The sequence below is a fragment of the Pipra filicauda genome, unplaced genomic scaffold, assembly GCF_003945595.2.
Source record: "Pipra filicauda isolate LSUMZ 115617 unplaced genomic scaffold, ASM394559v2 scaffold381_size687511_pilon, whole genome shotgun sequence".
Lineage (NCBI taxonomy): Eukaryota > Metazoa > Chordata > Aves > Passeriformes > Pipridae > Pipra > Pipra filicauda.
Window position 1 is genome coordinate 74,920 of NW_024104511.1, and position 17,053 is coordinate 91,972.

The following is a 17,053-nucleotide window of genomic DNA, read 5'->3' on the forward strand; positions in this document are numbered from 1 at the left end:
ACGGGGAGACGGCGGAATTACCGGGGGAAGCGGGGGGGGGCCCTCCCCAAAATGCCACCACGGGGCGAGGGACAGAAAAGCTGCTTTTCTTCTTGTTTAGTCGCTCTCTTAAACACAGCCAGAAAAGAACATTAAAGGCATTTCTAGATTTCGTTTTCGTTTAGTTTTTTTTTTTAAGTTTTCTTTTTTATTCCCATGCTCTTAATTTTGAAAAAAAAAATCACAAAACATAACTTATAAAACAATATATATACTGCATCCTTATCCACAACAGCATAATTGAAACATCCAGCGTAACGTTTACCACAGGTGTGAAATACACTGGGAAAGAAGTACCGGGTGCATTTTATGTTTCTTTGTCACCTACAGGTAATAAGTATCGACAAAAATAAGCAACAAATATGCCTGCAGTTAAACTTCATATGCGTTTTGTATGCGTATTAATAAAAATCATATTTATTATTTCCACGTTTTGTATTTTTTTGGTTTTTTGTTTTTTTTTTTTTTTTCCAACAAGCACTTGTAAAAGTATCTACATTTACATAATAACACCTTAAGATAATAACACCTTAAGATTTTTTTTTTGATTCCTTGTTTTTCCTTCACATTTAGAAAAGCAAGGAACTCTTTAAGCTTTGCTAAGAACCTTTCCAGACGCCGAGGCTCGCTGTTTCTCTAGCAGAGATGCAGTATCTGAAATCACTTCATAACAGACCATTTTTTGTCTTTTTTTCTAGACTCTCTGAATGGGGGTTGGTTTTCGGTTTTACTTTTTAAAGAGAAAAAACACCCCCTGCATTTAAATAAAGATGAATGATAATTTCATTATCAGGATAAGACTTTGGATGGGGAGACAGATGAACAGTTTTTGCATCACTGAAGGGTTTCTGTGCTCTCTCACAGCCGGGGATACTGCAGTCTTTCGGAAAGGATGAAGAGGTAGGAACCTTGAGCTGCTTAGTATCAGGAATGACTGGATTATAGCTTCCAACTAAAGAAAAAACATCAAGAATCATGCATTTTAAAAACGGTTTATTCAACGGCCAAGGACAATGATCCGGCACAATGCAACTGTAGATATAAATATAACCTTATATAAGTGGTTGACCCTTGTCATTATTATTTTTAATAGTTTCATACCTAATATTTTAACCATTTTTTCCCCCGCAGATTGCACTCTGCGATTTTTTTTTTTTTTTTTTTTTTTTTTTTTTCCGAGTGTGATTCTGTTTCTCAGTGGTAAACATTAACCAAACTCTTCCCGTGCGACAAGCGGCCAAGAACCGTCCCACCAGCTCTTACCACCGAGGCGTCCCCTCCTGCCGCCCTCCCCGCGGGGCAGCGGCCGCCTTACCGACTCCTGTGCAAGTTCAAGTAAACACATACAACCCGCATAATCCAGAGAAAAAAAATTGCAACTCATCCATGTACCAGATTTCGGTGTCTCTTGCAAAAGTTTTCTGGTCCGTTTACGGTTTTCGAGGGGGTTATTATTATTATTATTATTATTATTATTATTAATTTTGTACCTTTTTAAAGCGCTGTTTTGTTGGTTGCATCATTAGTTTGCAATAATTATTTTTTTTTTTCTAGACGGTCGAAGTCTGCGGAGCTTTTGGGTCTTTTGTTTTTGGGTTTGGGGGTTATTTTGGGGGTGGCGCTTTGCTTTATTTTTTTTCCTCTCTCACTTGCTTGGGGTTTGCTTTTAGTCATAACCGTGTTTAATTAATTTTTTTTTTGTCTTTTCCGTTAAACGTCGCTTTGCTTCTGCTTTGCTTTGTCGGCGGTGCTTTCTCGGAGGTGGTTTGTGTCAAGTCCGTCAACTGTTGTACTGACAGGCGTTTAGACTAGAGCCGGGGCTTTGCAAACTGCTGTAGCCGAAACTGGAGTGCTGCTTTGATTTCAGTCTGAGGCTGGCTAAGCTGGAGTTGCAAGTGTCCCGGTAGACGCTGTAGGGCGAGCCCGGTGGCCCGTAGGGGCAGGCCGGCGAGGACATGGCCGAGTTGAGCGAGGAGCCGCTGATGTTGTTGATGTTGTTGAGGCCGGAGTTGGCCATGCCCGGCACGGCCGAGTGGCCCATACTGGAGGGCATGTTCATGGAGGGGATGCTGCTGGGCGCCGAGAACATGGACTGCGAGGACAGGGGGCTCATGGAGTTGAAGAAGGTGAAGCTCTTGGTGGAGAGCGGCGCCGGGGTGAGGCTCTTGGTGGCCCAGTTGTTGTAGGGGTACCCGGCGTACATGTCGTCGTAGGGCTGCATCAGCCCGCTGAACTGCGGCACGTAGCCGTTCTTGCACAGGTCCATCTGCTGGTTCCGCTCCCGCTTTCTCCACTTGGCTCGGCGGTTCTTGAACCAGACCTGCGTGGGGAGGGGGAACCGACACGACTCGATGAGTGCGGGGCCGCAGCAACCCCCCCCTCCCCGCCGGCGGTGCGGGGGTGGCACCCGCAGCCCAGCGCCGATTGCCCCCCGGCCCGCCCGGCCCCACCGGGATGCCACAGGAGGCTCCGGGGCCCCGAACCGCCTCTCCCCGCAGCCCCCCCGCCCCCGCGGGACGAGATCCCGCTCCGCAGGGTGTCTGCGAGCACCCCGGGCTCTGCGCGCATCCCTCTGTCCAGCGGGATGCTCCGGCCGGGATGCGCGCAGCCGCCTCTCCGCGCTGGGTGCCTGCGCGTCCCCCCGGTCCCCTCGGTCCCCCCCGCCGCCCCTTTCCCGGAGCCAGGCGGGAGGCGAAGGCACGGCCCGCTCTGATTAGGGCCGGCTCGCCCCGGCTCTGCCGCGTTTCCGAACGCTAATGCCGTGTAATAAAAGCCCCCTGTTACAGATCATAAAAAAGGGGATTGGATTAGTATGTTTAGGTTGGGGGAAAAAAAATCAATCCCCGCATCGCCCTCGGATAGATGCAGCCTCTGCCTTTATATCTAATGAGAATTTACAGCCCTGACTACGGAACAGAGAAGCGGGGCCGCTCCTGGTGTTTGATGCAAAAACATGATCCAGTTTCTTTCTTATTATTATTTTTTTTTTTTTAGCTCTCGGAAAGCGTTTGAGCCCCTCGTGATGGAAGTTGGGCAGCCCCAAAATTCTTTTTCCGGGTGAAAAATCAGCATCCTTCTGCCTGCCGCCTGCGCCCAGCCTTCGAGCCTCCTTTGCAGCATCCTCCCCACCGCACCCCGGCTTTCTCCCACCGAGCCAGGGCCCACGGGCTCCCTGCGGACACCGGGCCCCGACCCCAGAGGCTCCGATCCCTCCGGAGCCGAGGAGGGGGCGGGGGGCCGCTCTTGGGGCCTCCCCTCTCGGCGCAGAAATGGTGCAACTATTATTAAACACACCGGTCTCAAGGATGGAAACTTCGTGGGGGAACGGATGGCAGAGTCTATTTCAAAGAATAACAATAATAAAAAGAATCCTGTATAAATAGGAAACGAAAGCCAACATGTTCAAAACCTGTAATATACTCCTCGGAAGGTGCTTCCAGACAGGAATTTCCTGAAAATGAGGGTAATAGTTTTAATTATGGCTCCTAGACATTTTAAAGGAAGGCCCTCATAGTAAATTAAGGTTAGATTTGCAATCTGCAATCTCCGAACATCAAACTCAAACATCTCCACATAGAGGGAGAACGAAATCATGTTAATTGCAAACTCATATTTTAGTTTTATTTGCTCCCTGAAATATTCGACCAGTATTAATGCACGGTCTTTGTTTTGTTTTAAACTCAATTAAGACAATGCTTTCAGACTCATTTCCCTTGTTTCAGATGGGTGTTTACTCTTTGCAGGTTTAAAACAGAATCTCTGTAATCCCATTTGGTCACTCCAGGTTTAATTGCCAAGAGAAAAAAAATTAAAAAAAGAAAAGAAGAAGTGGATATTTCGGGCGGTGGGCCTTCGCTCCGAGGTTGCCGTTTTCTCCCATGCTCAGCCCACTGTCCCGCGGCCGAAACCGCGAGGGGAAATGTCCGGGGGGGAAAAATGCGAAGGGGAGGTGGAGAAACCCAGACACAGCGATAGATCGATAGAGCCCGGGCCGCTTCGACCCGGTCGTTCTTTGACAGGATCGTTCACTCGAAGTTCTCTAAAAGGAACCGCCGAGGCTGTATATATGCATATGTGAATATGCACACACAAACATATATCCATATATCTAGATATCTAGATACATGTGTGGACCAACATCGCCGAGCCTTCAGTCCAGCTAAGCGGGGCGCATATATATAAAAATATATATATATTAAAAAAAAACCCCAAACCATATATGTGTACATATATATATATACATGGTGGCATCGGCTCCGAGGGGTGTAAAAACCAGGCACCTTCACGGTACAAGTTTGTGTCTTCAGCGCGTATTGACTCTGCGACCCCTCCCCAGCCCTTGCCTTTTGCTTTCGGCCCCCGCAAACATCCGCTCCGCCCGCGGCTGCGGGAGATGCGCGGCCGGGAGGGGCCGGCACCGAGACCCGCACCTCGGGCACTGGATCCCGCAATCCCGCCGCCGCAACAGCATCGAGCAGCGGATTAGTAATTTTGCGATTATTGGGAATAACAAGACCAAGAGTAAATTGCTTGAATGAGGGTTGCTCCTGCTCCGCGCGGCGTTTCGTCCTGGCTGGGGGGTTCTTCCCTGCACAGCCGGGCCCTTCCCCACCCGGCCTCTCGCTGTCCCCTGCACCGCTCGCCGCCCGCTTTTCGAGCCGATCCCCGGTGCTGGGCCGGCGGTCGCGGACCGCTCCGAGCGGCATCTCCCCGCGGCCGAGAGCTGAATTTCTCTTCTCCGGCCTGGGTCCCGATTTTGGTCACTAAACCCCAGGGCAGAGCGGCCTGGCACTGCCGCAAACGGCCTCAGCGCTCCCAGCCGGGGCAGTTTCCCCGAGCCCCCCGTTCGATCCCGATGGGACTGGCGCCCCTCTTACCCGCACTCGGGGCTCGGTGAGGTTGGTCCAGACGGCGATCTCCTCCCGCATGCTCATGTCGGGGTAGCGGTTCCGCTGGAAAGTGGCCTCCAGCTCCTGCAGCTGCTGGCTGGTGAAGTGGGTCCGCTGCCGCCGCTGCTTCTTCTTCTTCGCCGGGTCGTCGGCGGCCCCGTCCTCGTTTTTCTGCTCGCCGCTGCGCTCCTTTTCTGCCAGGGGGTCGGGATGGGGATGGTTGGTTGATTTGCTTTTTTTTTTTTTTTTTTGTTTGTTTTGCTTTGGTTTTTTTCCCAGCGCGGGCACACAAAGGCAGGCACCCCCGTCCCGCACCCAGCCCTGCCCGCTCCACCGGAGGGACGCGTGGGGGCACCCACTCGTGTCCTGCTGGCCCCTGAGCCCACCGAGCGCCCTGCAGCCCATCCCAGCCTTTCCCGGGGCGGCTGGGGAAGGAGCACGGAGCCCTGCCGGGTCCAGGGCACCCAGGGAGGCAGCGCTAGGGACCCTCAGAGCGTCTCGAAGTGGGCCCGAGGGGTGAGAGCGTTCGTGGGGAGCGGGGTCCCGGCAGCACGGGCCGCTCCACCTTTCCACGGCACCTTCTCGCTCCCTCCAACCCCAGGCGCGATCTTTGCTCCATTGTCTTTGTTGTGCTCGGCCGCGACAGGAAACTTTGGAAGGGCAGGGGTGGAAAACCCAGGAGCAATTAATTGCAAAAGGCCCCTCTCCGCTCTCCCGCTTCATTCTCTTTTAATTAGTATTATTTTATTCTGCCTCTTTTAGGATTTTGGTGTTTATTTTAACACGGGGCTGAGCGAAGTCCTCCGCAAAAATCATATCGAAAGAAGGAAAGAAAAAAAACAACAGAAGGGTTTTCTCTGCCAGGATTTGCGCGGACTAGAAACAGGAATCGAGCCCCGTCCCCACCGCAACGGGGGGACGAACCCCCGCTCCGCTTTCATAACGGGCTCTCTGTCTCTCCCAGCCCTTGTTTCGGCCTAGTTTGTCCCGGTTGAAGCGCTCGGAGACGGACTGAAGGCCCTGAACGAAATGTGTTCCCGGGCTGGGCCCCGGCGGCGCGGGGAAGGTGCAGCCGGGCGGTGCAGGGCCGGGGGCCGCGGCCAACCCCGGCCTCGGTCCTGCTGCTGCAGGAGGGAAACTCCGCCGAGAGTTTTCCCTTTTAGAGGTTTTTTTTTTTTTGGTTTTGTTTTGTTTTCCCCCTCCTTTTAATTTCTTTTTTTTTTTTAAACCCCTTTTCGAAGATTTTCTCCCGCCGCCGGCGGGCCCGGGGGCATTTCTGCAGCCCCGACCTCTGCGAGGTAAGCGGGAGTCTAAAAATAATCACGAGCTGGATCCAGAGCCCGGGACGACTCGTCCTTGCAAAGTCACCCTTGAATCGCTCCTCACTGGGCTCCTTCCAAGGGGAAAGGGATGAGGGTGCGAGCAAACCCAAACGGCTCAGTGGACCCCCAAAAGGAGCCGATGGCTCTGCGGCGTTTGCAGCTCAACCGAGGCCTCTGCAGCACAGACCCCATCGCCCCCGGCCCCCCCGGTCCCGAGACCGGCCGAGCCGCACGGCCTGGCGGCGGCGGGGAAACTGAAACAAAAACAACCCCCACCAAAACAAATCCTCCCACTTTCGGCTGGGAGCAGCTCGGGTAAACCGGGCCGAGAGGGAGCGGGGGGCGATCGGGAAGCAGCGGTGGTCCCGATGGGCTCCGGCCGCGGCCCCTCGCCCAGCGCGGGCTTTAACCCCTCCAAATCTTCCCTAAAAATCCGGCCTCCGCGCAGGGCTGTTGCACAATTCCAAATCGTAAAGCAAGGCATCTTTAATTGGCTTTTGTACCTTTTTTTCCATGTAAAAAAAATTATTGAAATCTAAATGCATTTTGCAGCTTCTCGGAGAAGAAAAACAGGCAGGTCCTCAGCCCTCCTGCAGCACCGAGGGGTCACACACAGGGGTAGGGCAAAATGGAGCAAATCTCCCTCTCTAATCTCCAATAATCCCCTCTAATCTCAGAGTCCCTTCCAGACGCCGGTCCCTAACTTTGTTTGCGAATCAGGCTGGGAGGCACGACCCAAACCCTTTTTATCACCGGGTGCCACTTCGGGCCCGACTCTTGCCACAGCCACTCTCTAAGTTATGGGACCTGCTAAAACTCCAAAGAGCAACAACAGTCGTTAAAAAATTTAAATTATATGAAACATAACCTGCCTCTGAAAAGGTCTTGCTGGAGAAGGGGTATCACGCTCCTTCTTGAAGCTTTTGTTCCCTTCTTCTACCTTTCCCTTGTCATTCTAGAAATGTTGTTATTTTAATTAAATACAATCTGTGAGACTACAGCGTTCCTTGAAGCCCTCGCACACGGTGGTCAGGGCACGGGGACCCTTCCCTTTCCCTGCGGGGCTTCTTTTCCGCAGGGAAAGGGTGCAGCCTCAGCGGGAAACCTCTCCGCGGCCGCGCACATCCCCTCCGCGGCGGCCCGCGCTGCCTGCCTTGGCCCCACGCTGCCTCTCCGGCTCTGCCGGCCTTTTCTTTCTTTTCTTTAAATTTTTTTTTTCTCTGACAGAGAGATCTTTTTCCATCTCTGCACCACCCGAGCTGGAAAATAAACCCGGGCGAAAGCTGACATTATTTCAGAAACATCCGGCAAAACCGCACTCCCCGAAGAGCCCCCCTTCCTCCCGACCCCATCAATTAATAACTGTGGTTTTTATTAAAAAAAAAAAAAAAAAGAGAAAGAAAAAAAGAGCAGCTCCTGGGATGGGGTTGGGGAGGTTGGGGAGCCATGTGTGCCCTCCCGGCGGGCTGTCAGCGCCGGGCACGGCGGGGCCGGCAGCTCCAGGAGGGCCCCTTCTCCCCGCTCCGGCTCCAGGGGCTCGCTCGAGATGGAGCCTCAGGGATCACCGGTAACTCTTGCTTCCCCTTGTCCCCCATCGCCTCTGGTTGCGCGGGGGGTGTTCGCACAGCACCCGCGGCCGCCCCGCGAAGGGAAGGTGCGGTGGGGAGGGGGAGGTAGCGCGGGGGGAGCGGGCCGGGGCCGCGGGGGGCGCGGTGGGGGAGGGTTACCTGGCACCTCCGTGTCGGAGGATTCACTGGCTGAGTTGTCGATCGGGTCTCTGGGTTCCGAGGATCTTTGCAAATGGAAGCTGGAAGCCATGTCATGGGAGGGTTGGGGTCTCAAGCTCTCGGGCAGTCTCTCCAAATTCATTCCACCTTTAAAGGAATCCATGGCAGGGACGCCGGGCTGCCTGGGGGAGTTTGCAGGTGTTTATTCCACACAGAAAGGAACAAGGAGGCTTTTTTTTTTTTTTAAGGCAGAAAAAAAAATCAACAAAAAACAAAAGCAAATCCACTTATTACTAACAGTATTATTTTAAGGGTGTCGGAAGCAGTCTGGGCACTGCCTGGAAGGCGGTTGTCTGCTGGGGAGAGGCACGGCGCTCCGGCCGCATAGGCAGGGAAGTGGTAAAGATCCCTTATAGAGAAACGCGAGTTGCGAGTTGGACAGTTTAAAGCTAAAGAGATTAAAGTGACCTGCCCTAGAACAAATGCCTGTAGTTAAACGGGGCTCCTCCCCCTGAAGGTTAAAACCTCCCCGTCTCGCTCATGCATCACTCCATCTAGCGCTGGCCCAGCCCGGCCGCGCGGGACCTGCCTCCGCGCTCCCCGCCATCCGCGCTCCTTGCGCGCCCGCGCCCAGACCCGCGGCCCCCCGCGCCCCTGCCCGGCCCCCGCCGCCCGGCCGCGGCTCCTCCGGGAGTGCCCTCCCTCCTCCTTCCCCCCACCCGCCGTGTCCTCCAAACTCGGCGATGTATTAAAAATATTCCACGAACGAATGGAAAGGTGGAAAATCCTCCCGGGATTTTCCCCGCCCGCCCGCACAACCCCTCCAGTTCGCCCCCGCTCCGCGGTGCCCTGCCAGCCGGCAGCGCGCAGATTGCGCCCCAGGTATCTCCAGGGGTATCCCCGCTCCCTTCCCGGCTGGGCCTCACGACCCACGCAACCTGCGCGCCCTGCGGTGGATGCGCACCCAGCGCCCTCCTCAGCATCTCTGCGGGGGGCTGAGCGACCCCACCGCGCGTTTCAGTCCCGCGGGGAAAAAAGTTGCCAGAGGGGTGCTTTGGGCCGCGTCTGAGCTGGTTTTAACCTTTTCTAACATTTTGTTTCAGGCTGAGGGTGCTACAATAACGCGGCTCGGGCCCTGCCCGGCGGCCGGGGGAGCGCAGCCCGGGGAGCAGCGGCCGCGCCATCGCTCCCACCACATCATCTTTCAGCACACGATTAATAACAAATAATTTTCCTGCCGCAGCCGAACTCGCGGTGACCCTCGGGAAGGGTGTCTGAGGCTCTGCCAGTCCGAGGGCCGGGGCAGCCGGCGGGGAGGGGGTGGGAGACGCTCCCCCGGGAGACCCCCTGTCCTGCAGCGGTCACCGGTGTGCCCTGTCCCGGTGCAGGGGCGCGTGGAGTGGGGCCGGTCCCCTGTGCTGCCCGCGCAGGCCGGGATACGGCCTTGAACCTTCCTGGATAACACTTCGGTGTTCGGTGAAGTGGAAAAACCCACGGGGGAAAAGAAGGTGGGAACTTGGGGTACCCGCGGGGTGCTCGCTGCACCGGGGAAGGGGGTGAGGGGAAAGGGGAGAAGGACTCTGGCTGTGACTGCCTGGGGAAAGGATCCCTCTCTCCTCTCTATTTTCTCGACTCACTTTAACTGATCTATCCTGACACTCTATTTTGCTTTCAAATCAAGTAAAGATGTGGGAGAGAACTTTTGAACTGGTTTATGGAAAAGTGGAGGGAAGCACTGTTCCAGCCGCGCAGGCTTTTTCCAGCCCCTCTGGGGTGATGGAGCCGGGCCCGCCCCGCACCCCGGGCAGTGCCCTGCGGGGCCGGTGACCCCAGGAGGGGGGAGTTCAAAATTCCCAGCCCCTTCACCTCTGGTCTTCAGCGCCTTTTGCAGTTCAGGGGATGTACAGGTGGGTGCTGTCAGGGTCAGCTCTCCCGAGCTGTCTCCTTTTTTTTTTTTTTTTTTTTTTTTTTTTTTTTTTTAGTGACATCCTAATGTCCTTCTGCCTGCCTGCCGCTCCCGGCTGAACTTCGCTCAGGAGTTTACAAACGACTGGGAATGTCGAGCACCCGAGGTGAACCAGACAACCTCGGGGCTGCTAAAGACGGATGTGGTTTAAAATGCAAGTATTTACCAGGCCTCGTATTTACTGCTCAGCTGATGCAGGAGCCCACGGCATGGGAAGGATGGAGACCTCCTCCCGGGGCAGAAGCAAGAGGTGGGGATGGCCTTTCTCCCGAGAAGAGGGAAGGTGAACATATTGCAAACGTGCACCACATCTGAGACCCTCCACAGTCCCTTTTTTCCCTTTATTTCCGTGGGCGGCAGCCCCGGGGATGGTCTGCGGGGGCTCCTCCGCTCTCCGTGGGAGCGGGACGGAGCCCGGCGGGCTGTGCTGAAGGGAGGCTGAAGGGACTCGGTGATCATAATGGTTTTTTCCAACCTGGATGTCTCTATGATTCCACGAGGCTGCCAACAGCCCGGCTCCGCGCCGGCTATTTTAAACCCACTGTCACTGCAGCCTCCGGACCAGAGGCAGCTTTTTTCGTTCTTTTTAATGTATTTTTTTTTAAATGCACCTAATTTACAGTTTTCTTTCTGCTCTATAAGATCTAGTTTTTAAAAATTCGTTCTAGGCTGAATTCCTACGGGCTGGGCGCGAGGAAAGGCTGAGCCCGGGCACCGACGAGATTCCGCCGCGGTAATGCTGGGTCCAGGTGCCTCCCAGGGCCACAGCCCCCCCGGCTCCTCCTGGCGTGTCCCCGAGGCAGATATCCCCCGAAACAGGCCTTAAATAGAGAGTAATGAGCTGGCCCTGCCTCTCCCGGCCCCCGGGAGCCGGAGCAGAGCCCGGTTCCCTCCTGGCCCCCCTGCCCGGGCCGTGATGGGGGTCAGGCATTTACCGTGCACCGGGTCTGCAGCGGGGGGATACATCAATATCCTATATATACATCTAACCTGTATCTTATATATATCTAATCTATATCATACATCTGTCTTCTGTGTGGATTTAAGGGCATCCTCTCGCTCCACAGCCAAATCCACCCGGTTATTCCCGTTGCTGGTCGTGACACATCTGGCGTGACAACAGAGCGCTCCCACAGGGCGGTCACCCCCAGATCGGCGCTTTCTCCTCTCTCCTCCCATCCAAGCCCACTCCGCTTAGAAAACCTTTCGGCTGGCAAACTCTTCCATCAGGTGCTACGTCACGGGGCCGTTCGCGTGACGTCATTCATTGCATCCCTAGCGTCACGCCTCACCTTTTAGCCAGCCCACGACCCAGGGCAAGCCTTGATGCCCCACTCGGAGCCGGCCCTGCTTCCCGGGACTTGGAAGCGGCCTCACGGCCCCATGGGCCGGGCAGGACGGAATCACCGAGCTGGGATCCCCTTTTCTCTCCCCACATCGCTGGGGGCCAGAGGAGCTGCGGGAAGGGAGGAAAGGCCGCAGCAGCCCGGCCGTGGGGACCCCGCCAGCCACCCGACCCTGCCAGGACACCCTTGGGGAGCCGCGACCTGCGTGGGCGTGGGAAGGGCCGGGGAGAGGCGGAGGGAGGGTCAGGACCCGCGGGGAAGCGGGTGGCGGGAGGGCTTTGCGTGGGAACCCCTGCGTGGGACTGGCCGGGGAGCATCCCCGCTCTGCGCCCGCGCAGCCACCGCACTCCCGGCTCCCCCTGGCTCAGGACTGCGCCAGGGATCTGTAAAAGGCTGGAAGCCCGCAAATAAACCGCTCCGCTTCCTCCTGCTATAAATAACCGCAGAACTAGGGATGGCTCTTAGAAATAAATCAGCGCTGGCCACGCCGGTGACAGCCCCGTGAAGAAGAGGAGACGTGTCTGACCGAGAGCAGGACTCCCGCTGTCCCGAGGGGACCGGGCCGTGTCGCCCCCCAGGTGCCTGGAGAGGGTCCCTGTTTTCGGAATGGGGCTCCCATTCCCGGCTGGCTGCGGTGGTTGCAGCCAATGCCAAAACACCTGGGCCGTATATCAGGTGGTGAAGTTCAGTCTCTGCCAGCTTTTCCTTTTCAGATTTATTAGCGTTGTATAGACTTAGATTCAGTCTATAAATTATTGGGAATTGTTACAAAAATAAAGGCATCTCCTCCCAAGTGCACCTCTGCCCGAGAGGAGAAGGAAGCCCTCTGAAAAACAGAGCTGTAGGGAGACAAGAGAGAACGGAGAAGCTCTCCAATCCACACCCAACCAAATTCAGTCCAGCCAAACCCAACCAAACTTAGTCCAACCAAACCAAGCTCAGTACAACTAAACCCAATCCACCTCAGCCAAACTCGAGTTCACTCAGTCAAACCAAACCAAACCAAACCAAACCAAACCAAACCAAACCAAACCAAACCAAACCAAACCAAATCACAACGAATGCAACCAAACCAAACCAAATGAAACCGCAATGAATGCAACCAAACCAAGCCAAGCCAAACCCAAACAGTGCAATCCCAGCCAAACCCAGCCCAAGCCAAGCCAGCCAATCTCTCCAGGTGTCCTCATCGTGGAACCCAGCAGATGGGAGCTGCTGCAGGAAAACGACTTTTAATAACGAAACCATCCAAAAAGCGCCCACCGACCACGCCTTGGCTGGTGCGTGGCTCTGACCCACGGGATTCCCACGCGTGTGGGAAGCAGCAGAGGCCGGGATGCGCACAGGAGTGTGCACAGGACAGCGCGGTGCCCCGCGGAGCAGGGAGCGCGCTGGGGGGGGCGGTGGTTGTTGTTGCGGTGTACCCGGGGGGTGGTGTCTGTCGGGGCAGCGTTCCGGGGGTGTCTTGCCCCAAAACAGCATCACCCCAAAGGAAAAGCACGACCCTCACGCACAACATGGAGACCCACGTTTATGCCGCCGCGCGAGGCAAAGCTCTGCACTCTCCGCGCTACCGTGGGCTTGTCCTGAAGGGAAAACGAAGCAAACCCCCAAAACGACGAAAGGAGCCCCGGAACCCCCCGACCTCCACCAGAGACAGAGCCGGGTTCCCCCCAGGCCAGGCGGAGCGGGAAGCAGAGGGAGGGAAGAAACCCAACCCGAAGAGCGTGTTAAATCGCTCAGGAGGGGAAGGTGGAAAATTACGCTGGCTGCTGGCCGGCCTGTCCTCCTCTGCGCAGCCAGGACAGCAATTTTCCTAAGAAGTAGAGCAAAACGAAATTAGCCCCTTTTGGACCCGCAGCCTTCGTCCCTCCGAGTGTCGGCCAAGCCTCCGCCTTCCGCGGGAACGCAGGGCCCCTCCGCGCCGCGGATGCTCCGCGGGAGGGTTTCCACCGGCCGGTCTCGGTCCCCCGGCCTCCCACCGCCTCCCTGCCCCATCCCGCTTCCCTCGGCTCGGCGGACCCTGTCCCACCGCCTTGGCTCTCCCCGCCATCGAAACACGAAGGGGGAAATAGATTTTTCCTGAGCGGACTCTTCCCGGGGCACCTGGGACACCCGGGGCTGCCCCCCACCCCCTGCCATCCGCATCCCGCTGCGGGGCTCCCCCGGGCGCGGCGGCCAGCGGCAGCGCTTGCAAAAACTCGGGATGAAAAAGTTGAAGGCTTAATGTTTTCTGACAGATACAAATGATACCCCAAGGCTTTCTTGAAATGCAGCGGAGAAATGACGGCTGGAGAAACGGTTTTCCTATTCGCGTTTCTGCAGCTGGAAGCGGCCGGGGGTGGGGTGGGACGGTGCTGGTTCCCTTCGGCCGCCATTCTCCTGCCCGCACCCCGAAAATAAAACAATCTCCTGCGCGTCCGACCTGGGACAACTCTTTTTTTCCCTCAAAATGCCCGGCAGCACAAACTCGCCCTTGCCCAGAGCTGCCTCCCAGCCCTCCCCGCATCCATCAGAGCACAGGCACTGAGCTCTGCTCTAAACCAATATGAATTTGCTGTTAGAAGCGGCTTGGGTTTATCTCTGATAAATCTGATGTGAGCGGGAGAGTGTCAGTGCCCTGCAATAACAACGTCGGAGGATGGACAGCTCAGGAATACGGGGATTGTTTCCCTAGGTGGGGGAAAGAGAGGGGAAAAATCACAATATAGCCCCACAGTTCCCTCTCTGGGCAGAGAGAACATGCTTTTCTGATTAATTGACGGAGGAAGGGGCACCGGAGTTTGCGAGGCAGCCTGCTCATGTTACTCTGTGCATCTTTAGATCCCCAAATGAGGCTCTTTTGTGGGCTCAAAAAGATGCCTCTGAAACAGGATAATCAGAGGCCCGCGCACTCCGCTGGCATTTGCTGAAGACTCTTCTTCAGCAGAAAAAAAAGAGCCTGAATTTGGAACGAACGACATTATGTTTCCATGTGGGTTTCCCCCACCTTGTTTCGGCCGAGCAACCTCTTAATTACTCCAACATTTGGATGGGGGAAACACATTTCCCTTCAACAGGACATTTCCTGAAAGGCTGAAATATTCTAATAATGCGCTCGGCTCTTTAACGTGCTTAGAACAACAGCGAATCTCTGCAAGACCCTCACATTTCCTGCTTTAAAATACAAAATCAGAGAAATAATTAATCTTTATGTGCATTCATCTTCTTCTCTTCCATGTTATTTTATTTATTTTTCCTCCTTTTATACTTTTTTCTTTTAACATTTTTTCTCTTATTTTGTTCCCTTCCCCCCAGTTTTTAATTATATTTTTTTTCTTTCCCCTCTGTCCTTTTCAATATTTTTTTCTGACTTTCTTTTTCCTTATTTCCCCCCGAACGGCTGATGTCGCCCCACTGCCCGGCGGCACCGCGCTGCTCCCGGCGCAGCTCCCGCTCGTCTCCGCTGCCCCAGGAGCAAACACCGCCGAGATAAAGGCACGGGACACTTTTCTTTCCAGTTTCATTGTGGGAACGGCCATATCTTAACTGGCACATCTCGGGGAGAGATAGGAACACACCGCCTTCCAGAGGGCTGTGCTAATCAGCGCGCTGGGTTAGATATAAAAGTTCAGGGCAAATAAAACGAATTAGTTTTATTAGCACGTTTAGGAGGCGGTCTAACGAAGGAATTTGGCTTTACTAGAAAATGTTTTCTCCTCCCCTTTTGTTATTTAGAAACAACGTATATCCGAGCTGCTCATCACGGGAGAGAAATAATTAATTGTTCCATCTGCGATCATTTTTTGGGAGAAAGGCGCTCCCTTCTCTAAACGCGATAAGAAGGAGATATATATATATATATATATATATATTTGGAAATACACATTTTCACAATAAAACATGCATGAACAATAAAACGCACTGTAAAGGAGAGGTGGTGGAGCCGCCAGGTTATTGTTTGGCGGTGGGTTTCAGTAGGAAAGATCTGCCTCGATCACAAGAGCCTCTAACTCGGCTAAAACTTTCTCAGGGAAATGTGGCCACGGCTCCAGCGCGGAATTTCCAAGGACTTTGTTCATATTTCAGACAAATGAAGGATTTTGGGGGAAGTTCTGCCAGTGAAGTAGACCTCAGGAAATATTTGGAAGTCAGATTTTACATAGGCAGCTGGAGTTGGCACAGGGAATAACCTGGAGAAGAGGGACTTTGGTTTGTTAAGTGGAAAGTATATCTTTTTTAATTGTTATAAAAAAAACCAAACAAACGACGTCTTGGTCCTCGATTCAAGCACAACAGTATCGTTTTATGTTCAATTCGTGACTCGGATTTTGTGTTCGTCTGCAGTACGATTGGCAAAATTTGGGGGAAAGGGACAAAATAATAGGAAAAAAAAAAAAGAAATAAGAGAAAACTCGCTTAGTGGCAAAGTTTCTAACACGAGGCTAAAAAAAAAATTTCCCGAAAGATATCAACCATAGGGAGTCCTCAGGTCCATTTAAGTGGGGTTAGCAAACGGAAAAAAAGCCTTTTCCCCCCACTTCCAGGATTTTACTCCCACCGCATGAGCTGCGCGGAACCCGCGACATATGTACTTCCCAAAGATAGTGCCTATGTTTTAAATTAAAAAAAAAAAAAAAAAAGAGAAAAGCAGAGGGGCTGCAGAATATTATTTTTCTGAAATGGAAAATTCATCGACGGCCCAGCGTCTCCCCGCCTGCCCGCCCCGCACATCGCCGGGAGCAGCCGCCCCTCCACCGCGGCAGCGCAGCCGAGGACCCCTCGGCATCAGCCACATCCCCCGCTCGTCCCGGGGACCCCCCGCCCCGCCGGGGCCGCCCGAGCCTCCGGACATCGCTGCAGTCCCCGGCGCTGCCTCCACCGGCCTGCCCTGCCCAGGGCACCGGGGACGAGCCGCGGAGTGTCCCGCGCAGCAGCGCCGGAGGCTGGAAGTGCAGTGGTGCGTTCGGAAAAAAAATTAAATATATATATATATATATATATATACATACACACATATATAAAAAAAAAATATAAAATGAGGTAACCCCTCTGGAATTGCCTTTCCCAGCGCATTTGTCAGAGCTGACGAAGCGCAGAGGCCCCGAAAGAATTTATACACGGTATAAAGATGTCAAGGGCTGCGCGGGGAGCGGAGCGCGGGGCCGCGGCGAGGGGCGCTCCCCGCGCCGGCTCCGCTTTGTTTCCCAGCCCCTCCGGCCGCGTCCCCGCAGCGCCGGGAGGGCCCGGGGGCGATGGAAGCAGGACGGCTCCGCGGGACGGGCGCGGGGGAGACGCGCGTGGGGCGGGCCGGGGCGCGGGGCGCACGCGTGGGGGGCGGGCCGGGCCGCGGGGAGGGACGGGCGGCGACACGCGTGGGGCGGGACGGGACGGGCGCGGGGGGGACACACGCGTGGGGCGGGCCGGGCCGGGACGGGCGCGGGGGACACGCACACGCGTGGGGACACACACTCACCGGGCGCTGCGCTCGGCGGCGGCGGGGTGCCGGGCCCGGCGGGCGCTGTGCGCGCCCCGGCCGCCGCTCCAGGGTTTTCTTGGGAGATTTCCCCGTCTCCTCCTGACGTCAGCCCCGTCCCAGGGTGCCGCAGACGGGGGAGGGCCGGGGGCAGGGCCGCCCCGCACCGGAGCCCGGCGGCGCCGGCAGCCCCGCACCTCCGTCCGTCCTGCCGCCCGAGGCATCCCCGGGCCCGGCCCCCCTCCCGCCCGGCCGAGCCTCCCTCGGGGGGTGGCTTCGGGCTCCTGCTTACACGGCCCCTGCCCTTTT

At 55.3% G+C, this 17,053-nt stretch overlaps 1 protein-coding gene across 2 annotated transcripts; it reads right to left on the reverse strand.

Annotated features, from left to right (window-relative positions):
* Positions 1-1,774: 1,774 nt before the first annotated feature.
* Positions 1,775-16,749, reverse strand: PITX1 (paired like homeodomain 1). 2 transcript variants are annotated; one of them, XM_027747641.2, is made up of 4 exons: positions 16,745-16,749; positions 7,978-8,159; positions 4,917-5,122; positions 1,775-2,359 (listed from the first exon to the last, which is right to left on the reverse strand). In XM_027747641.2, exons 2-4 carry the CDS (start codon positions 8,138-8,140, stop codon positions 1,820-1,822), a joined length of 909 nt encoding a protein of 302 aa, XP_027603442.1. In that variant the 5' UTR covers positions 8,141-8,159; positions 16,745-16,749; the 3' UTR covers positions 1,775-1,819. The 2 variants fall into 2 exon arrangements, with proteins under 2 accessions (XP_027603442.1, XP_027603443.1); XM_027747642.2 differs by lacking the exon at positions 16,745-16,749 and adding an exon at positions 8,276-8,380.
* Between the last annotated feature and the right edge of the window lie 304 nt (positions 16,750-17,053).